The 21,901-nt window shown below is 58.6% G+C and overlaps 1 protein-coding gene across 2 annotated transcripts; it reads left to right on the plus strand.

Annotated features, from left to right (window-relative positions):
• The first annotated feature begins 9 nt into the window (after positions 1 to 9).
• On the plus strand, positions 10 to 15,319 carry HCN3 (hyperpolarization activated cyclic nucleotide gated potassium channel 3). 2 transcript variants are annotated; one of them, XM_026658114.2, is made up of 8 exons: positions 10 to 26; positions 7,704 to 8,133; positions 8,368 to 8,529; positions 9,724 to 9,942; positions 10,348 to 10,494; positions 10,655 to 10,895; positions 12,777 to 12,941; positions 13,554 to 15,319. In XM_026658114.2, exons 2-8 carry the CDS (start codon positions 7,723 to 7,725, stop codon positions 14,696 to 14,698), a joined length of 2,490 nt encoding a protein of 829 aa, XP_026513899.1. In that variant the 5' UTR covers positions 10 to 26; positions 7,704 to 7,722; the 3' UTR covers positions 14,699 to 15,319. The 2 variants fall into 2 exon arrangements, with proteins under 2 accessions (XP_026513899.1, XP_029768813.1); XM_029912953.1 differs by lacking the exon at positions 10 to 26 and having other exon boundaries at positions 7,120 to 8,133; positions 12,777 to 12,962.
• Positions 15,320 to 21,901: the final 6,582 nt, after the last annotated feature.

The following is a 21,901-nucleotide window of genomic DNA, read 5'->3' on the forward strand; positions in this document are numbered from 1 at the left end:
CCCATCCACCCCTACAGCGACTTCAGGTGAGAGGGGGCCCGGCACCTGCTAAGGACCCACCTGCTAGCTGCCCAGCCCCTGCCCCGTCCTCCCTAGCTGGCCACTCCCCGCCCCTAGTCACCCAGCCCTCCCCTTCCCCTGTCTCCATCCACGCCCAGCCTAACCAGCCATTCCTGTCCACCCAGCCAGGCCCTACCCCTTCCCATCCACCCCTTCAATGACTTCAGGTGAGAGGGGCCCTTGCCCCTCCTGACCCCACCCTCCAGCCAAGCCCCCGTCCTCCAGCTGATACACAGGGCAGTCAGGTTGCATGTATCCCTGCCCACCCCCCCATGCAAAGCTGTCTGCCCAGCCCTCCCTCCCCCATGTCCACCCTCCTGCGGGCCTGGGGCTGGCGCTGTCCTGGGTACTGAGCGTGAGGCCACAGGCTAAGCCTGGCCTTCCCCTGCTGAGGTGGGCCCTGCTCAGCCCCAGGGGTGGGTCCCGGTGGCTCGGAGGCTGAGGTCTCAGTGGAGTGAGGGTGCTGCGGTCTGTCCTCCCTGGCCCCCATGGCCCATACCCTCTGCTACTCCAACGGCTGCTCCCTCGGGCTGTGAGCATCTGTCTTCTATTCGTGCTGGTGCTCCGGGGCCTGCAGCCCCAGCCCTGTTTCGCAGGGGAGGTGAGGTGGGGCTGGCCCGGATGCCAGGGTCCTCTCACCAGGCTAGGGGCACCTGAGCCCTACAGCGCTGGTAGGAGGCCAGGGGGGAACATCCCAGGGATGTCCTGGCAGTAAGCTGGGGGGGGGGCTCTGCTCCCCAGGAACCCTGGAGGGGCCCTTCCTCAGCAGCGTGTGCTGTTCCTGCAAGCCAGGTACCAGGGACTGGGGGGGTCAGGTCCCTCCTCCCCAGACCAGTCAGGGAGCTCAGTCTTGTCACCAGGGCCCCTCTACCTCCAGGTGGGAGCAGGGCAGCAGCTGGGAGCTGTAGGGGAGTCGGGGACTAAGAACCAACAGGATACAAATCCAATGCCGTTCACTTTGCTGTGCAGGAAGTTTCTATTCCCAAGTCCTCACTGTCATCAGCCTTCCCTGCACCCAGACTCCCCAGCATCGCTGGACCACTGGGATTTACCCCTATTCTTCTTGGGGACCCCTTTCAAGCAGCCCCGGTGTGACCCGAATCAGAAACTCCCCTGCTGCCCAAAATTCACCCCCTGCCCCTTCTCTTTGGAAGGATTCCTGTCTCTGACTTTCCAGGGAAGGGGCTCTGCCCAACCCATGGTTAGTCCTCCCCTCTTGCCACTACTCTCCAATAAGGCAGGGGCTAAAAGTAACATGCAGAGGGGCCAAGGTACTGACCGGGATGTGCTTCTGCTGCCCAGCGATCTCTCCCCCACAGCTCACTCGTGCATCAGTCTGAGCCTGACAGTGCTTCGTGTATGGACAGGGGAGAGCTTCTAGGTATCTGGGCCGAACCGACCTCATTCCCCAGGCACCGGGGCACCCCCGACAGAGGAAGACAGATCCTTCTGTCTGCCTCTGAGTAGCGCTTCTCTCTTGCCAGTGGACTAGGAGCTGTTTTTAATTTGTGAATGTACTGAGGAGTCACAGCACATCCAAGGAGATTAATTCCTGTCCCAGCTCTTGCAAAGGGGTGCCGGCAGAGCCCTCCCTCAGCAGGAATGGCTCTGGCTGTGCAGGCTGGTGGTGGAGATGTGCTGGGAAGGGCAATGTGACCATTTAGCGCAGGGTGTGTGGCAAGAAGGTAGGCCTTATGATGGCAGGTCCAGGCACACTATGTCCCTGGGATCTACAAGGTGTTACTGGGATGTCTACGTGGTGGGAAGGAATTGGATGTCACAGGGATGTTGAGTCACCTAGGACGGGCTTTCTCTATGGGGGTTGAAACTGCAAGACGTTAATTTCTAGTGGAAAATTATGCTATGGTCACTGTGACCCAGCACGAGACTAGCACCTGAGCCGTGTGGTGAAACTGAAAGTAGCTGCTCACGTGTAGGTGTAACCAGAGGTCCCCCTGCAGAGCCAGACAGTGCCCGGAGGCCCTGATTCTCAGTGACGCTAAGGATCCTTTACACTGCTCCAGCAGAGTGCAAAGGGCTGTAAAGCCGCCATGTGTTACATCTGCACCCCCTGTAAGGGCCTCAGCGTAAGTGAGACGGCCCCAGGTTTACAAGCTGCAGCTCTGCCTGGTGAAGGTGACAGGGTGACGTGCAGGGGGGCTGGTAGGTAGCTGTCCAGGCTGGATTACGCTGATGTTGTTTATTATCCGCATTATGGTAGCAACCGAGACCAATCCAGATCAGGGCCTTGCTGTGCTGGGCGCTGCCCGGCATAGAGTAAAAGACAGGCTTCGCCCTAAAGCGCTTACCAAGTAAATCTGAGACAAGAGGCTCCAGGTGGGTTTGGGCAGTCAGCAGGAGGGGACTGGGAGGGGAAGGACAAGGTTAGCTGGGTGAGCTTGTGCATGGCATTTGTCAGGGGCCAATGAGCGGGGGCAGATGATATTAACCCCTTCATAGCCAGAGTCCTTCTGGGCTGGCACTCCTCGCAAAGTACTAATCAGTAGGAAAGCTCTTGACTGCAGCTGGAGAGTCCCCAGAGTCGTGGCTTGGAAAGGGTTAACCCAGCATACAGCGTGGCCCCCAGAGAGGCATTAGTGACCAGCGCTAATCCTCAGCTTCTGACTGTTGGGTTCTGCTGTTATGGAAATGTGGGGCCTCGCCATTCTTAGCTCCCCAAAGCCCATCTCTCCCTGCAGAGCCCCTTTTTAGGTGCCCGCATTAGGAGGCTGGGCTGACAGTGAACTGAGTTGGCTTTTGCACCTGCCTCTGTGCAGCCCAGACACTGGGGGAGCTCTCTGTCTCTGTCTTTAATTTGTTACTTGAAACTATTCTTGGCTATAGGACCAGAGACACCTCACGCCCATACAGACAGCGGTCACTAGGGTTGGGTGCAGTTCTGCTGGGTCACAGGGAGAGCCGGAGTGTGAGCTGGCCAGGTTACAGCAGAGAGATGGGGAAAGGAGCCACATGGGCCTGGGAGGAAGGAGCAAAACTGCCCTTGATTTCTTCCTGTGAATGATTGTGGACTCCTCCATTACTCGGTGTCTGTCGTGGGGGTCCGGGTCTGTGTGACGGAGTGGGAAAGGGGGATGTGTGTACCTGTGACTGGGAGAATGAGAACGTCCATGGCCCCACTTGAGAGTGTTTAGAGAGAGAGAATTTTAGGGTGTAATCCAACCCCTACAAGAGTCTATTGTGGGGGTTCTTCCCCATTCCTTTGAAGCATCTGGCCGCTGTCAGAGAGAGGAGTGGGGTGGATGGGCCATCTGGCGGTGTCTCTGGGGGATTAATCTCTCTCTCTCTCTCTCTCTCTCTCTCCACTTCCCTCCTGGTGTCTGTCTCATGGAGGAGCTAGTTTTGGTTCTTTTCTTCCCCCCCCGTTCTGAACGTGGCGGTGACGTAGGACACGGTTGCCCCACAGAGAAATCCCCTCGGTGTCTGAGAGGCAGCCGTTGTATGGGGTGAAATCACACAGCCAGCTACTCTCGGGCATTCGGGTGGGGGAGCCAGAGCATGTCAGGGCAGAGGAAGAAGAGAGATGTGCAAGGGGCACTGGCGAAGGGCTCTGCCAGTGGAGGAGTGAAGCTCTCTCACTGTGTTAGCCCCTGGCTACTAGCCAGTCTTGTTCTGCACCTTCCCCGAGGCGAGGGTGTTGACGGAACCGTCTAGAACCAGCATGTTCTCAGCACATGCCCCGTCTCGCAGTGGGGACCCCACACCAGCGCACGGCCCAAGAGCTGAATAAAAGCAACAGTGGGAGGACGCTCATGCCAGTGGAGACCAGCCCAGTGGGGGCAGGACGTGGCTGGAGGGAGCTGGAGTCCCAGCCACGTTGACAGGGACTGCCTGCGAGACGGTTTCTGTCACAGACTCCCCGACTTTCTGGGGAAGAAACGGCTTTGGGGAGGCATGCAGGTGGCAGCAGTCAGGAACTGAACTGAATAAACTAGCAGCAGGGTTCGAAGCCGCGCACTCAGGGGCAGGGCTCTGCCTGCCCGGGGCTGAGGTTTAGAGCCTGTCCCCCTCTACTCACGCCACTTGCTGCTGCTTGTTCCTCCTCAATAAAAGACTTGTTCAAACCAAAGTTACCTTGAGATCCTCTCAGAGCCTTTGCCTGGATCCCAGCAATATTCCAAGCCTGGCTCTGGAACTGCAAATGTGGCACTCCTGCCTGGTTGGTTGGTGCTGTGGTGGCGCCTAAAGACCATAACCGAGATCATGGCCCCATTGTGCCAGGCGCTGCCCAGTGAGAGACTGTCCCTGCTCCAGAGCCCCTGCAGTCTGAATGGACCCGACACACACAGGCTGGAAAGAGAAACAGAGGCCCTGACCAAAGCCACCCTGCAGATCAGTGGCAGAGCTGGGGTCTCCTGAGGCCCAGCGCGGTACCCAGACTTCTCTTCTCCTCTGCTGATGGTGGCCTTTCCCCATAGTGGCTCAGAGCTCCACCTGAGAGATTCACTGGAAGAGGTAGCATCTTCTTATACCTGGTTTTAAATATTTTTCCTAAGGGCTGAAGCCAAGGCCCTGGGGAAGGTCAGGGCAGGAACCCGTTAAGCCAGGCCGGCCCCCTGTGGAGGTCACAGCCTGCAAAGCCTGATGCATCCATCTGCCTGCAGAGGCCTGGATTCTAGTCTCTTCCCCAAGAGCTTGGCTTTGCAGAGTGAATTCATCTGGTACCGGCGCCACATTTCCAAGGTGAGTTAGTGGGGCTGTAGCACATGGCGGGAGGCGAGACCAGCAGGGGAAAAACCAGGCTGAGAATTGCAGGAACCTCCTCTCTCCGAAATCCAGAGCACAGCCCAAGATGTCTGGGCATAAAATTGGTGCTATAGGAGATACAGGGGCTCCCCTCTGCCCAGTGCAGAGCACTCCCTCTGGCACCCGAGGAGCGCCGTGCCCAGGCCTGGGTGGGACGCAGCAAGGGGCATCACTCTCCCAACGAGTGCGGCTCTTTGGTCCTGTGGCTTGTGCAGTGGGTTGCCCTCTGGCACGGGGAGGGCGCTGGCTGCAGACACCCCTCAGCCCAACAGAGGGACGGCAGGAAGGTGCGTCTCCTTTAGCTCTCAGCCCCCATCTCTGCCTGCGTGGCCGCACTGTGCTCAGTACCCCGGCCTCTTCATGGCTCTGACCATGAGCCAGGCTTTGGCAACCCAGAGCCCTGCCCCTCCCATCCTGCTTGTGTAACCAGAGAGCTTATTCTAAACCCTGTGAGCCCCCCGTGGGCAGTGATAAGGAACCAGGTGCCGGTGGGGAGACGCAGAGCCCCCGCCCCCAGCTCAGGGGCACTCTGGAGGGCTAGAGCCTGAGTTCCCGGGGACGAAAGAACCTGGGATCCTCCGTGCTTGGCCACTTGTGCCTGGGCACTTCAGCAAAAGCAGATTGCCCTGAAGCGCAGACGCGGAACCCCGTGGGGGCTCTTTTATCCTGCACCCCCAGCTACACCCTTGAGCTCCCTCCTGGGGGAGAGGGAAGTTTGTGCCTTGAGTTCCAACCCTGTGATCCCAGGCAGACAGGAACAGAGTCCATCATCTGAGCTCCAACCCCAGCTCTGACATTGCTTCACCGGGTGCAAGTCCCGTCCCCCCTCTGGGCTCAATCTGCCCATCCGTGACCCTGATCTGCCTGCCTGGTGGGTGCCCGAAGTGCCGCTGGGAGGTGTGATCTCTTCACTCCATGCTGTTGGGTAAAGCACCACCAGGGAGGGTCTCCATACCCTGCCTCCTCATCCACGGGAGGGATCTCCTCTCCCTGGGCTGGCAGGGCTTAGCCTGGCACCCTCCCCAGGGGAAAGAGTTGGTTTCCGCAGGGGCTTTCCATAAGGCCCCCACTCTCCATAGCCCAGGCATCATCCTTGAACCCGAGCTCTCCTCCTCCTTCGCCGGCAGAACTGGCCATCACCATCTCGGCAACACTTCCCGAGGCCTCGCTTCTCCTCTCCTGGACTCCTCCCCCCGGGCCTTCAGCCCCTCTCTCCGGGACTAGTGCAACTCTCTTCTGCCAGGCTTGCCAAGCCCCGGTCAGCAGCATGGGCACAACGAGGTTACCCCCTCCTCTCCCCTCCCCACTCCGCCCTCTCCCTTCTGGGTCAGAATCGCCCTTGCTGTTTTCAGAGCCTAGCCCAGGGCTAGGGAACGGATCTGGCCCACCTGTTCCTCGTTAACAGCTGCACCAAGGACAGCCAGGCTCGATACAGACCTGATTTCTGTGAAGGGAGGGAGGCAGGAGATGGGTGAGGACGCTGGGGTAGAGGCTGTGATGAGCAGGGGGAAGGGTTTGGGCCTGGAGGCCCACATGGCTGCTGTAAGCGGATGGAAAAGGCCTGGGAGCTCCTTTGGTGATAAAGAGCAGGGCAAGACGCCAGATGGAGAGGGAGGCCAGCCCCCATAGTGGTGGGGGTGGAGGATACATACTTCTTGTGGAGTTACTGAATGAAAGGGAAACTGAGGCAGGGTGCCACAGAGCCACCCCAGGCCACCAGGTACACTTGGCAGGCAGCCAGTGCTGTTACAGAGCCCCTCAGACGCTGGGTCTCTGTTCTCTTCTCACCGATCTTTGGCTGTCTTCTGCCTTCATGCATCTCCCCACTGTCGGGGCAAGAACTTTCCCCTCCACAGCTCGTACTACCAGGCCCAGCCACCCTATCCCTTGCTGCCTCAGCAGCTCCCCGGCTCCTTTCGTAGCCATCTGGAGCCTCCTCTCTCTCCTTCCCTGCCACTGTGCTAATTCCTTTCCCCTTGGGATCTTGGGCTGGGTGCAGACTCTGCCCCTCCGTGCTCTCGTACCACGGCTCTCTGGTTGTTTGGGGGCACAAAGTTGGGAGTCGAGCTGTCTGGCCTGGTGTGTTGTTGTCCCCGCAGATGGCTGGCGAGCTGCAGGCTCTCAGCCCTCCCAGGTGGAGAGACAAATGGGGAGGTGTGTGCGTGTGCACATCCTGGCCGTGTATCTGTTTGGGACATGGGCAGTAGGGGAGGAGGGTGTGTGTCCATGTCCATGCATGCACATCCTGGCCGTGTATCTGTTTGGGGCAGGTGCACGCAATCTCCAGAGGGTTTATAGAGTCCAAGGCTAGAAGGGACCTTGCTGATCAGCAAGTCTGACATCCTGTGTCACACAGGCCATGGGACTTCCCTGAATCAGTTCCTGTTGGATCTACAGCCCATCTTTTGGTTTCAGTATTTCCAGTGATGGAGAATCCCCCACAGCTCTAGGTAAATTGTCCCAATGGTTAATTACTCTCACTCTTAAACATTTGCACTTTATTTCCGGTCTGAATATGTCTCGTTTCAACTTCCCAGCTGTTGGCTCCTGTTAGATTTTTGTCTGCTAGACTGAAGAGCCCGTGATCAAATAGCTTGTTCCCCAGGAAGGTACTTACAGACGGTGAGAAAAGTCATCCCTTAAACTTCTCTCTAAACACATGGAGCTCTGTCACTGTAAGGCAGGTTTTCCAGCCCTTTCATCAGTCTCATGGGTCTTCTCTGAACCCTCTCCAGTTTAAACTGATCCAATTTCTCATGCAGGTTTGGCTACTAGAAGGAGGTTTTCATTCTCTCCCTTCCTTTCCTGGCTCCGTTCCCCATCTCCTTTCCTCCTTTCTCGTTCCCCTGCTTTGTGCCCGCTCTCCATTCCTCCTACAGGTTTTACTGGGACCTCATCATGCTGCTGCTGATGGTGGGGAACCTGATCATCCTGCCCGTAGGCATCACCTTTTTCAAGGATGAGAACACACCACCTTGGATTGTCTTCAACGTGCTCTCGGACACCTTCTTCCTGGCCGACCTGGTGTTGAACTTCCGCACGGGCATCGTGGTGGAGGACAACACGGAGATCATCCTGGACCCGCACACCATCAAGATGAAGTACCTGAAGAGCTGGTTCCTGGTCGATTTCATCTCCTCCATCCCCGTGGATTACATCTTCCTCATCGTCGACCTGGAGACTCAGGTGGAATCCGACGTCTACAAGACAGCGCGGGCCCTGCGCATCGTGCGCTTCACCAAGATCCTCAGCCTGCTACGCCTCCTGCGCCTGTCCCGCCTCATCCGCTACATTCACCAGTGGGAGGAGGTGGGACTGCCAGGGGAAGGAGGGTGGATCATTTTGGGGGATCCCTGCCTGGAAGGATCAAGGGGGAGGTTCAGAACCCCTGGCCAGGGGGAGGGGCATCTTGGGGACCTGTGGCTGCGAGGCTGAAGGAGCTTTTGTGGGGGGTTCAGGGGCATTTGGGGTCCTCCCCTGCGGGTACCTGGAGAAGAGAGCTGGCTTTTCACAGTCTTCCTCCCGTCTTGTCCCCTTGCTCAGATTTTCCACATGACCTACGACCTGGCCAGCGCCGTGGTGCGGATCGTTAACCTCATTGGCATGATGCTGCTGCTGTGCCACTGGGACGGCTGCCTGCAGTTCCTGGTGCCCATGCTGCAGGATTTTCCTGAGGACTGCTGGGTCTCCATCAATCACATGGTGGTGAGTGCCCCGCCCGGCTCGTCTGCACTGGAGCCTGAGATCCCCAGGATCTTCGTGTATCCCTGAATTTGCTGCCCACTGGGGTGGGGCTGTTGGGCTCCAGCCTGTCCCTTCCTTGCGGTCTCTGCTCTCCTCAGCATCTGTCACCCATTCTGGTCTAAGAGACCCCTGAGGCGGAGCGGTGCCATCCGCTGCCCTGGTGCCCATCATGGGACATAAGGAGCAAATCCTTTATTTTACAAGGCAGTTGTTTAAAACCATCCCCCATCCCAGACTGCCGCAACAGAGCGGTGTTCCTGTGGGCTCCCGGAGGAGTTGTGCCCAGGAGCAGGCTGGCTGGGGAACAATGGGGGGAATCCCTGTCCAGGGCCATGGGCTCCGTGCAGAGTCCCAGTCTCCACTGTGACACGCGCACTGTGTCACTCTGTTAACAATGAATGTGCTGGAAGGCAGATCCCCTCCCACCCTCAGCGGCCAGGGGCTGCGTGGGGTCAATGAGGGCAGAATTTGATCTCCCTGCCCCGTCCCCAAGCCAGGCTGGCCCTGCAGGGCTAACAGGAGAACTGCCTTTGGGGGGGTTGATCTCCTGAGTGAGAGACTGGGGCAGCCGTCTGTGTAATGGGGATCGTGGCATGTGCATGGGGTGAGGGAGGCTTAGTGTTTATAAAGGGACAGGCAGGTGATAAATAAACCTTACGCTGATGGCTCCAGCCTGGGAGACCTCATGGACCAGACCATCAGGCATGTTCCAGGCTGGGAGCGTCCCCTGGCACACACACTCTTACACCCCCCCAGGTGCACACTTTTACACCTGTGCTAATTACACGTGGACACATGTGCTGTCCAGCTGGGGGCTGATGGAGTCTGATTGCAGCCCTGCAGGCATCAGTCAGACGGGGAATCTCTCAATCTGGGCGTGTCCCTGCTGCAGCACATCTCCTGCTGCCTCCCTGGGAGCTGGGCTGGGGGCAAAGCCTCTGGTCCCTAGATCAGCCCAGAAGCCGCTGCCCCTGGGGAATGGGGCCCTGCCCCGGGGTGTGAGGCCACAGACATGCTCCCCTGCTGGCTGGGAGTTCACGTTTCCCCCACCCTGGGATGGGAGACACAGAGAGGCTGCGTATTCAGAGAAATCCCTGGCTGCAGTGCCAGGAGTTAGCCCGGCTGCAGCCTGCTCAGGTGCCCTCCTGTCTGCAGAACGACTCCTGGGGGAAGCAGTACTCCCATGCCTTGTTTAAGGCCATGAGCCACATGCTCTGCATTGGGTACGGCCAGCAAGCTCCGGAGGGGATGACCGACGTCTGGCTCACCATGCTCAGCATGATTGTGGGTGCCACCTGCTACGCCATGTTCATTGGCCACGCCACTGCCCTCATCCAGTCGCTGGACTCCTCCCGCCGGCAGTACCAGGAGAAGGTGAGTGCCCTACAGGGCTTGGGGGAGTGAAGCAGGCCCCAAAGCTCAGGCAGGGCGGTAAGGGGCAGGCCTTGAGGCAAGCAGGGGAGGTGATGGGCTGGTGTGGGGGAGATAGGGCCTGGGTATGAGCTGGGAATGAACAGATACTTGTGTCACTAAACACTGCGCGACCCATGCCGCTCCTTGCCAGCTTCTCCCCTGGTTCTATCCCGCGTCGGCACACCTGGCCCAGGGCTGCCTGGTTCCAGGCCTGCGGAGGCTGTCTGGCACCACACTGCACTCTTCACTCTTGCCCTGGGGCTCGGGCCGCAGGCATGGGCCCCCTCCCACCCACCTATGGAGCCCCTGCCCTTCCCATCTGGGTGTTTCCAGCCTTGGCATGAGCGTTTCTGTCTGTCCCTCCAGTACAAACAGGTGGAGCAGTACATGTCGTTCCACAAGCTGCCTGGGGACACGCGCCAGCGGATCCATGAGTACTATGAGCACCGCTACCAGGGCAAGATGTTTGATGAGGAGAACATCCTGGGGGAGCTGAGTGAGCCTCTCAAAGAGGTAGGGAGTTCTGGAGCCAGGGCCAGCCCTGCCGCCCCCTCTGGGCGGGTGACTGCTGGAGCCAGCCCCGCCGCCCCCTCTGGGGGTGATCGCTGGCGGGTTGCTGCTCTCAGAGGGGTATATTGCTTCCAAGTGACCCTCTTTGCTGCCCTCCTCCCAGGAAATCATCAACTTTAACTGCCGGAACCTGGTGGCCAACATGCCGCTGTTCGCCAGCGCCGACCCCAACTTTGTGACGGCCACGCTGACCAAGCTGCGCTTCGAGGTCTTCCAGCCTGGGGACTTCATCATCCGCGAGGGCACCGTGGGCAAGAAGATGTACTTCATCCAGCACGGCGTGGTCAGCATCCTCACCAAGGGCAACAAGGAGACCAAGCTGTCCGACGGCTCCTACTTCGGGGGTGAGGCTGGGCCGGGAGAGGAAGGAAACGGCCATGCAGCTCCCCAGATGGGAGGGGGTGTCTGTGGGATGGAGATGTGACAGGATCCCCGGGGTGCAGCCTGGAAGCGTGGGACCGCTGTGCCCCCTTAACTCTCTCCAGCCTGGGTGTCTCTCACAATGCCTGGCTACTGACCAGCCGCAACCCCTCCAGACGCTGTGATCACTCAGCACAGCTGCGTGTGGAGTCCCACACCCAGCTAGATTGCATGAATGCTCCCAGAGCCACTCATGAATCAGACAGGGAAAGACACCAGCCGAATCCCCCCAGCTCCCAGCACTGTGCCTCAGGAATATACCGTCTTGCACTGCTCAAGACAAGCAATGCAGATTTATTAATTGGTTCTCCACTTCAACAATGGAAAGGTGGACATACACCAGCCTTTGCAAACCTGAGCAGTTATGCCACACACTTCATACAAACTCACTGGTAAAGATAAACAGTAAAATAAATTTATTGTCTACAAAAGATAGATTTTAAGTGGTATTAAGTGATAGGCAAAAAGTCAGTTAGTTACCAAAAGAAAAGAAAATATAAGCCCGCAGTCTAAACTCTGAACCCTATTAGGCTGGGCAACATCTAGATTAAGCAGTTTTTCTCACCCCACTGGATATTGCAGTTCATAGTACACAGATTTCAGCCTTGAAATCTGGGCCAGAGTCCTCTGTTGGAGTCTCAAGTCTTCAGTGTCCTTGTTGCTTGCAGCATAGGTGAGGGCAGGAGAAAGGCCAAGCATGGGTCCACTGTGTCTGTTTTATACCCTTAGTCCATGTGCTTGGAGAACATAAGTCCAGGCATGTCTGGGGGGCATTGCTGAGTCCCCAGGCAAGGTTGAGCAATTCCCCTGGTGTGGCCCCATGCAGGTGAGTCATTGCATTGTAGCTCCCTTGCTGGACAATAGCTGGTGATGGGTTGTTTGACACCCCGCCCGGGTGTTGGTTACTTTCCTGCTGTTGACTCTGGGGGCGGGGGGCTAATACCTGGCTGATTCCCCAACTTACAGCCTGTTTTAGTGACAACCATACAACACAATTCTCATAACTTCATATTCATTAATGATCTACATATATGGATAGAAAAATGACTTTCAGTACCTCACACAGCCTGTTTTATATGCAAGTTCACAGTCATATATAAATGAGGAAAATGGGGGTACAGGGCACTCCCCCAAGGTACAGAATGTCACAGGAGAATCCTAGCCCCAGCTGTTGTACTCCTGTGCCCACCCCTTCATGGCCCTAACTTAGGCTCCCACCCACCTGGGTTTACGAAGGTGCCCCTCACCCTACAATCTAAGGCTTCTTTGAGTTAAAATACTTAGGAATCTGCTGCTCATGCTGAGGAGGGAGTCTTGTCCAATGGTTTGAACTGGAGGGGCTGGGAGCCAGGACTCCTGGGTTCTCTCTCCAGCTCTGGGATGGAAAGGGAGCGATGTCTAGTGGTTAGAGCAAGGTGTGGCCATACTGGACAAGACTCCTGGGTTCTCTCTCCAGCTCTGGGAAGGCAAGTGGGGGTAAGAATGGGGGAGGAGGAGGGGCTGGGAGCCAGGACTCCTGGGTTTTCTCTCCAGCTACGGGAGGGAGAAGGAGCGGTGTCTAGGGTTAGAGCAAGGTGTGGCCATGCCAGACAGGACTCCTGGGTTCTGTTCCCGACTCTGTAGTGGCTGTTGCGTTGCCTGGGATCAGTCCCTTCCCAACTTTGTGCTTCAGTTTCGTTCAGCTCACAAGCTCCTGTAACATAAGAGGCACTAGACAAGGTAACCGTCTCCCCTTCTCTGGCTGGGGGGTCAGTGCCAGCAGGGCGGTGGCCATGGCCATGATGCCGAGCCCTGTGTCCCCACAGAGATCTGCCTGCTGACGCGGGGGAGGCGCACGGCCAGCGTCCGGGCCGACACCTACTGCCGCCTCTACTCGCTCTCGGTGGATAACTTCAACGAGGTGCTGGAGGAGCACCCCATGATGCGTAGGGCCTTCGAGACCGTGGCCATGGACCGCCTGGACCGCATCGGTGAGGGAGCGCCCGCCCCAGGTGCATGCCAGCCACCCCCGCGAATCTCCTTGCTCCCAGGCAGCTGCTGCACTGGCACATACCCCCTGCTCCCCGACCCCCTTCCCCTGTCCTTGGGCCCCTAACGTCAGGGGCATTTCTTTCCCTGCCTACTTCGGGGCTGGGCTGAGGAGCCTGCTCTGGGATTCCCTCCCTCTCTCCAGGAGGGGGTAAGGGGAGCTGCTATATGGCATCGCTTTTGTTCACAAGGAGCGTCTGTAAGTTACCTCTCCCAAGCTCAGCGTCCCACTGCCTCCCCCTTGCACTCCTCACTAGTGAGGGCCGACCTGACTAGCTGCTGGCCCTGGGGGCAAATGGGACCCAAGGGTGCCAGGCCTACACCCTTCTCACACAGCCGTAGATACACTCTGCCAAGAAAACGGCTAGTGTCACGTAACCCCATGGTAGGAGCAGGGAGCCAGGACTCCTGGGTTCTATCCCCCGCTCCTCACCCTCCCTGTCTGTAAGGCGGTGGAGATTCTCATATCTGCCTGCTACTCCCGTGGTGCCCCTGGCCCTGGGGCACAGCTCAGGCAGGTGTTGGTGACCCTGTCTTTTCTCTCTGCCCCTCAGGTAAGAAGAACTCCATCCTCCTGCGCAAGCGAGCAGAGCACAGCTCGGGGGCCATGAACAACGAGATGATCCAGCAGATCGTCAAGCACGACCGGGACATGGCCCACAACATCCAGGACCTGCAGCAGATGGCGGTGGGCCGGGAGCTGAGTGGCAAGCCAGTGATCTGGGAGCCCCTGGTGCATGCGCCACTGCAAACGGCAGCTGCCACCACCAACGTGGCCATTGCCTTGACTCACCAGCAGAGCCTGCAGGCCCACATCTTCCTGCCACCCTCCTCCATCTCCAGCCCACTCTCACCTGAGGCCACCCTGCTCACCAGGCAAGTGCGCAGGTCCCAGCCCAGCCTGGGGGGCTCCCGGCCCTCCTCGGTGAGCTCCCAGTCCGGCGTACAGTCCCACCTGCAGACGCCTGCGGCCAACTCCCCTTCATCCCCCATGGTCCAGTCCCAGTCGCCTCTGGAAAGTGGGGGTCAGAAAGCTGGCCACGTGGGACTGCCCCAGCCAAGGCTGGTGCAGAAGGGAGAGCCCCTGGCAATAGCAAAGCAGCCCCAGACGGGCTCCCAACCCCAGCTCTCCAAGTCCCGAGGCACCTCAGTTTCCACGTCACTTCTCCAGCAGCCAGCAGGGGCTCCGTCCCCCAGCTCTGAGCAGGCGCTCCCAGCAGGGAGAACTCTCCACTACAGCCTGTCCCGAGCCACCGGCTCCCACATCTCTCTGCTGATGCAGCCGCAGCAGCTGGTGAAGCACAGAAGCATCCAGGGCCTACCCATCGGGAGGCTCACCCAGGACGTCCGGCTCCTGTCAGCATCTCAGCCATCCCTGCCCAATAAAGTCGCCCAGCAAGTGGACGGGAGCTCCTCCCATCAGGGCAGAAAGTCAGCGGGGAACCTGACTCACAGGTCATCTCCCTCGGTAGCTGGACTCCTCACCAAGCCACCTCCTGGGGTTCCAGGCCAGCCAGCACACCCGCAGCAGATGCCTTCAGGATCTTTGGTCCAATCCAGCCGGCCCGTGAGCGGAGCGTCCACCCCGCAGTCTCCCGTCTCCATGCCCAGGCATGCGGCAGGCCCCTCCCGCAAGGGCTCCGTGGCATTCAGCCCTGAGGTGGAAAGTGGGAAGCCCAAACTCCCGTCCAACATATGAGAGCCCAGGGCTGGGTCCAAGCATGGGGGGGAGAGGAGTGGGCTCGCTGGAGAGCCGTGCTCCTGGGGCTGTTTGACATGGGGTGGGGGCAGGGAGAAAGGGGGACAGCCTCCCCCAAGGCCCCCACCCAGGGCTGAGGCTGAGTGGGCAAGGAGAGGAGATGGCCAGGGGTGACCACCTACCGCAGACACTGACTCTGCCAGAGTCATGTGCCTGGCTGCAGGGCAGGCTCTGCCCAGGGGTCGCTCTGGGATTCTCCTGACTCCACTGAGGACAGGAAGCCACTAGAAGGCTGCCCCCATCTGCACCGCAGAGCAAGGGGGCAGCAGGGCTGTGGGCTGGGCTGACTCCATCAGTGCCCTCTGCCTCTCCCTGGGAACACCAACCTTGCAATGGGACCCTGCCGCTACTCTGTCCCCTTGCCATGGGGCCCTGCCCTATTCCTCACTCCACCCACTCCCAATGGGCCCAGCCCCTGCCCTGCAGGGCATAGGCCCCACCGTGGTGAGCAGCGTCAGGAAGGCACTCGGCGGCTCCTCCCACTCATGTTTCTCCATTAGGAAATTCTCCCAGCCCCCCCCACCTTGCCCATCCCTCAGCTGCATCCCCACAATGGCCTGGTTGAAGCCTTTGCCCTGTGGGGGGGGGGGGGAGGGGGATAGGGCCAGAGCCCCAGGGTGAGGCCTTTCCCCTCACCCACAGCAGGGGACAGAGTGGAGGGGATGGACCCCATGGAGAGGCCTTTGCACTGCGGGAGGGCAGAGTGGGAGGAGGTGGGGGGTTGCAAGGTTGCTGAAAACTGGAATTCCCCTCACTCCAGCTCCCAAGCCTCTGTACCCAGAGCAGGATGCCGGGAGCCCCACGGCACTGGCTGCCATGGCCAACCCAGGAAGCCAAGATGAATCCATCCAGCACCCCATGGTCCCAGGCAGCTCCGAGTCCCCAGGACTCCAAGTGTCTCCCCTCTCTCCCCCTCATCCCCAGCTGGTCTAGGCTGAGAGGCCACACAGATCCTCATGCACGTGGCCTCTGCCCCCAGAGACCTGGCAAGTCACTGCCACTTGTGAACACGTCTCAGCCACCCTGTCTCCCATAGGGTGAGGTTAAATGTGTGCAGGAGCTTATGCGAGTGCCTCTCGCCCTAGAGAACCCAGTTCCCTGGGGAAGGGAGGCATGGGGAGGAGGCATGTCTCATCCCCCACTGCTCCGAGCAGCTGGTCTTTATAGTCAGCTGGTCCCTGTAGAAAGGGGGAGATCTGGACCCAGCAGAAGGGGGCCGTGGGCCAGGGCTGTCCTGGCTGTAACTGTCTGGGCTGGATTTGAGCTGGTGGGTTCCCTCCACCTCACAGCTCCTGGCCTGTCCTGGGGTCCAGGAGGCTGCCTCTGAGGACATAGGCCCAGTGCTGGCTTCCCTGAGGGGCGTGTTCCTGATATCCGTGGCTTGTCAGGAGAAGATTAATCAACTCCCCTTGGTGCAAAGAGCCAGGCCTGGAAATACAAAAGCTGAATAGAAATGTCCCGAGGTCCCCCAGGGCCTGTGCTGGGAGGCCAAAGGTGATGTGCGTTCCTATGAGACAGGCTCTGATGGATGTTCTGGGAGCCTCGGGGCAGCCAGACCCAGAGACCTGACTGAAGGGCCTCCTTAGCTGGGTCTTGTCCCCTACACTGTATCGAGTCAGGGAGCACAGGGGCTGCAGTTCAGGGCTCTCAGCGTCACCCCGAGATGTGCATTTCTCACTGAGCGTGTTCTTGGCAGACCAGACGGTTTCCTGCTCCCCTCTTGTGGGAAGGGACTTGGAAAGAGTTTTGCTACCTCTGCTCTCAACTGCTAGCTCCTGCACCCCAGGAGGGTCTTTGAGAGCTGGGCCAGGGGGTTTCTCTCTTCTTACCTTGCAGGCTGGTGCCCATTGCCTGGGGTTAGTCTGAGTGAGCAGCACTGTCCCAGGGAGTTGGGTGTCGGGAAGGGTTGGTCCCCACCCCCTGTCCATGGTCAAGTCTTGCTAAAGACCCAGCCCCAGTTTCTTGAAGTCAGTCCAAGATGCTCTTCATCAGCATTAAAGTGACTCCAGGAAGATTGCAGAGGAGATGCTCATGTCCCCCCACCCCATGCCTGTCAGTCACGCCCCAATCACTGCCTGGATCTCAGCTCGAAGCAATGTTGCTTCCTGCACTTGTAGCCTCCCTAGGGGAGGATTCTGCGTCCCTGTACAGAAGGGTTGGGATTTCCAGGGAGTCTCCCGGCTCAGCCCGAGCTGCCCCTCTCCAGGAACCAGTAGTTAGCAATGTGTGTGCGAGTCGTGGCTCTGCTAAGCAGCTGAATTCTGCTTACGGTGTTGCTTTTGGGTCCAAACGTGTTACTGATTCGGGTTAGAGTAGTGCCCCCCCCCCCAAATCCGCTGTGCTGTATAGCTTCTTCTTTCCACTACCAGAGTCAGGAAAATCGTATCTTGTAGTCCCTGCTCTGGGAGCACTGACAGTGTCAGCAATATGGAGCTCAGCCCTGTAGGTACCTGTGCTAGAGGTGATAGGCCCAGCCATGGCTAGGCACAGTGTTGGGCTAGGGGTTCTTTTCGTACAATACTTCTTAAAGGTACGTTGTTTAGTTCTTCTCTTCATTTGTATTTTGGGATGTTGGGACCAGAGTCTTCACTGCAGGATGAGGAGGGCGAGCTCAGCCCTTGGCAGAGTTCGGTCCAGTGGGAATCACTTTGATGCCTGTATTGGAGGGAGTATTCAGCACTGCCTTCTCATGGACTTGAGTGTCCTTTCCCTCTGTCCCTGCGTCCCCCCATTCCACTTGGCCCCGTGTGTCTGTCCCAGCAGCTCCTCTGGGAGGGGCCTGCAGTCAGGTCGCTTAGATTCAAACATTCCAGGATCTTCTTGTTTACACTACGTAACGTAGAGACATTTGTAGCAATTGTGGTAGGATTCCATTGAGAGGAAAAGTGCCAAGGTGTGGGCTGGCCCAGGCGGCAACCGCAGAGCCGTGGCCCTCCTTCCACAGCGTCTGGAACCTTTCTGGTCTTTCCAGAGAGGAAACCATACTCTCTGCAGCTGTGTCACCCCGCGGCTCTTCCCCTGCAGGTTCCCCGTCATTGCTAACCCTGGGCAGCCTTGCTGCTGAGAGTGCCAGCATTCACGGTGCTCTGGGTAACCCCCGGCACAGTACCACGGTGCTGCCCGGCCTTGTTCTAAGCAGGGCTACAAACACGGCAGCCGTGTCTGTTTGTGTCACCCCAAGGAGGCGGGGAGGGCGGGGCGCTAGATGCTGCCCTAGAGAGAGGCTGTCACTTCCAGCCATATTAGCAACAGGGGGAGAGGCCACAGTAGAAGCACCCTGTGTGTGTGTGTGTGTGTGTGTGTGTGTATGCGCGAGTCTAGTCACCAAAGACCACGATCCTTCACTCTTGCACTCACAGCAGTCGATGTACAGAGCTTGTAGTTTTCATATTGCAGAGACTTTAAAAGCGTTTTTTAATTTTTGGTCGTTGTACATAACAGATTTAAATAATAAAGAGCGACTCCAAGCTGGCATCTAACTGCACCTCTGTCAATAAAGCAGCTGTGGCTCAGTGAAATGCTGCCCACCCCATCACCTGCTGCTGGGGTTAGAGAAGCCCCTAGCCCCTGCTCTTCAGCAGTCACAGCTCTAGATGTCCCCCTGCCAGTGGCTTCTTTGGTCATGGTGCCTATTAGTGACACTGAGGCAGAGAGAAGGCAGCCCCCGCCCCCCGGTGCCCTTTGCTCAGGTGGTGCCTAGGCAGGCACCTTGGTGCTGGCAGTTCAGGGTCTGCCTTGCTCTTTGGGACAGTTAAGGGTAATTCTCAAAGCCCTTCAACCCTGATGAAATTGTAATGGTGCCTGGGCTTGTCCAGAGACTGCAATGAAACAGGACAATCCCTAGACCAATGGCCCATGCAAATCCAAATCTAGCTCCTGGGAGGGGATTGTACATGAGCGTGGGGGAAAAACTCTATCCCCCAAGCCCTCATTGGAGCCAGGAAGCTGTGCAGCAGAGGGCAGGCAAGGCCAAACAGAGAGACGGGGGCAGAGACTGGGCTCTCCCTGAGATTTCACTGGGGGCTTGATGGGCCAGCACAGTTGTTCTAGACAGGAGGCACTGCAGAGAAGGCTCTCACCGCACAGAGAGGAGGCAGCCAATGTTAGCTGAACACAGGGAGCTGGGGGAGGGGGTGGCTTGACTGGGGTAAGGCTGTGGTGGAGTTTAAGAGCAAGGATAGGTACTGAGTCTGCAGTTTGCACTTGGCCCTCACTTCCATCTCAGAAGCCAAGAGGAGGGTGTGGCGGCATTGTACCCCCACCCCCACAGCACCCACTCCCCAACAGGCAGCAAAGCCTGGCTGCACGGCAGCAGCAGGGACACACCCCCCCCTTTATTTGGGGATTAGTGTTTAATCTTTAGAGTTTTTCTTCCATTTATTAACTGGGGCCGGGGGGGATCTTGCCTGATTGCAGCTTGGACTTTAGGCATTAAGTAGATTAAATCAAGGTCACACAGGGCACGATGGGCTGGTGCTGGGGATCCAAGCGCCCCTGTAGCCAACGAACATTTCTACAGGGAGCAGAAACCTCTGTGGTGTGTGCAGCACCCAGGCGAAACCATCCCCTCAGAGCAAGCCCAAAGCAAGTCCCACCGGCCCTGCCCTGGGGCATCGATCTGACCCCATCCACAGGCAGCTGCTGCAGTCTTACAGTAGCCCACTAGCCAGTCCAAGATGGGGCAAAGCAGAGGGAGTGACCTCAAAGTAGTGCCCAGCGGAATGCCAGTGCTGCAAGCTTCCCTGCAGCAGTGCCCTGTCAGTCCCCAGTTAGGCCCCCAGCACTGTGAGCTGGCCCCTGGCCATACCCCGCTGGGACTCCCAGTACTGCCCCTGAGGCACAGCAGTGTCTGTCTGCCCCCCCCCCCCAGCAGCAGGAGCCCATGTCTGTCCCCAGGACATTTGCTCACTGGTGGCACTAGCAGCAGCCCCTCATTATGCAGAAATTAGGCTCCATGACCCAGGAGGAGCTCAGCCCCGATTAGCTGGTTTCTCGTTAATTTGATTAGTTCAGATTATGCTGACTGGGCCTTGAGCTCCCTGCGTTCCAGGGTTCCCGTTTGGGAATGCCAGGTGCGGCGGTGCAGCCTACCAGCTGTTTGTCTGGACGACCGTAGCGGTGCTGACAGCCGCCAGGGAGAGGACCCCCTCGCTGGGAATCCCTCTGGAGTAAGGCGCATGTCAGGGCCTGGCTCTCACGGGCCTGAAGCTCAGCCACACACCTTACACCAGGGCCCTTCTGCTCCCTCACCCATGCGCCCAAGGAAAGGGGGGTGCAGGGACATCTGCTGGGAGCCCCGGGGCTGGGCCATTGTATAGAAATTGGAACAGGTTCTACCTAGCCTGGCCCCTGGGGCTTGGGCAGGCCTGTTCTCCTGGGCTTTGCTCCTTCCAGAGGGGGCTCCCCCCGGAGATGACTATGAGTAACCACATCACAGTTAACCCTTTGGGTCCCATAAGAAGGTGGGAAATTACACTGCCCCCCTGCACAGATCAGCTTTGTGGGTGCAGGTCCTTGGGGCCCAGCAGGGCCCTGTCCAGGCTGTTTTCTTGCATGCACTGAGGCCGCAGGAAGGGAAAAGAGCATTTGCTCGGAAATGTCATTTCTGCCCCTATGGCCCGGGTGCTGGGAGAGCTCAGATTTATCCCCCATCTCCATCTGCCTGGGTGGCAGGGTCAAGCACCACAGAGCAGAGCTCAGGCTAATTCCAGTCCCTGGCCTGCCCTGTGGCTGTGAAGAGAGCGCAGCTCCGGGGCAGACCCTGTCTACCCCAGTCCAGAGAAGAGAGTGGCGTAGCTAGGCCCAGCCCAAATCCCTGTAGCCCAGAGGAGCAAGCAGCCGAACTCCCCCTCCTGCAATGCTCTCCCACAGAGCCTGGTCCTGGGGTGTGTTAGATGCAGCCTCAAGGGGGCTGGGTTTGAGGTGATTAGCAGGGACTCTGTCCCATCAGCTTGTCCCTTGGGAGCCAGGCACCTTCCACGGCCATTAGGCTCCGGCACTGCGATGGCCATGGAGAAGCGGGATTGGGGGGATTTAGCTTTAGGGTCCCAGTGCTCTGGGAGCAGCAGCAGTTGGTGAAAGGGATTACAGGGAGTTGGGCAGAGATTGATTAAAGTGAGTTTAGTTGGAGATTAACGGATCATGGCAGATAACAGGGAGACTGCCAATCAGCACATGGGCACGACCAGAAACGCATGGGGTGAGTGACCTGGGGGGGGTGGGCTACAGCACCAGCCCAGCTGCTCCCTGATCCCAGAGAGGGGAAAACCTCCAGCATCAGCCCCACCCCATCACAGAAGCTAGAGCTGGCCCTGGGGAACCTGCATCAGAGGGAGGTCCTGAGAGAAGGGCAGGTTTCTGGCTGCTTGGAAGCAGGGCCAGGGGAGCATCTTTACTTCCTCTGCCCCTGCCCCAGTGTTAGCCCCCTCCCCACATCCCAGCAGGATCCTGGCCACATGGGAAGCCCCCAAGGGCAGGCACCTGAACATGCTGCAGGGCCCTGGCAGCACCAATGAGCCAGAGCCTGACACAGCTGCTGGGACAGGCTCCTTCCACCAGGTCTGGGAGGAAGGAGCTAGTTCTGATAACTTCCCCAGTCAGAGCTGGGGAGATGTAGGCCTGAGGTCTCAGCCCAGGGCAACTCCAACCCTGGGGTAGGAGCTCCTCAGCTGGTGAAGCACAGGATGGTCATGCCCCTGCCCTCGACGGTGCTCTGTACTGCCCTGCCGACCTCTCCGAGGGTGCCACCCATCCACCACACCACTGTGTGACTGAGTTCTAATGGTCCCTGCCCCGTGCTTCTGTCCCCAGCCCCAATGGCCCCGGTGCCAACACCCTACCCGCTCCCATGCCTTTGTGTTCATCATCCTCACTCCAGCTGCCACCTTTCCACCCCACCCAGGGTCCCCCATGCTGCCAAGGGGTCCAGGGGCCATAACAGCTCCTGGCTTAGCCTCCCTGGGGCAGCGGCAGAATCCTGGCTGGGAGGACAAAGGTGTGTGGGGGGGAGGGGGGGTTGTGTTGAGGAGTCTGGGACCTTCCTCCCGCATTTCCCTCTGGGTCTGGGTCGGTCCCTGTGGTGATGCTGGTGCTGTATCCACAGAGCCCCTGGGTGGCCCGTTCAGTAATGCCAGGGAAGCAGTC

The sequence above is a fragment of the Terrapene carolina genome, unplaced genomic scaffold (assembly GCF_002925995.2).
Source record: "Terrapene carolina triunguis isolate 2854851 unplaced genomic scaffold, T_m_triunguis-2.0 Scaffold397, whole genome shotgun sequence".
NCBI classification, from domain to species: Eukaryota; Metazoa; Chordata; order Testudines; family Emydidae; genus Terrapene; species Terrapene triunguis.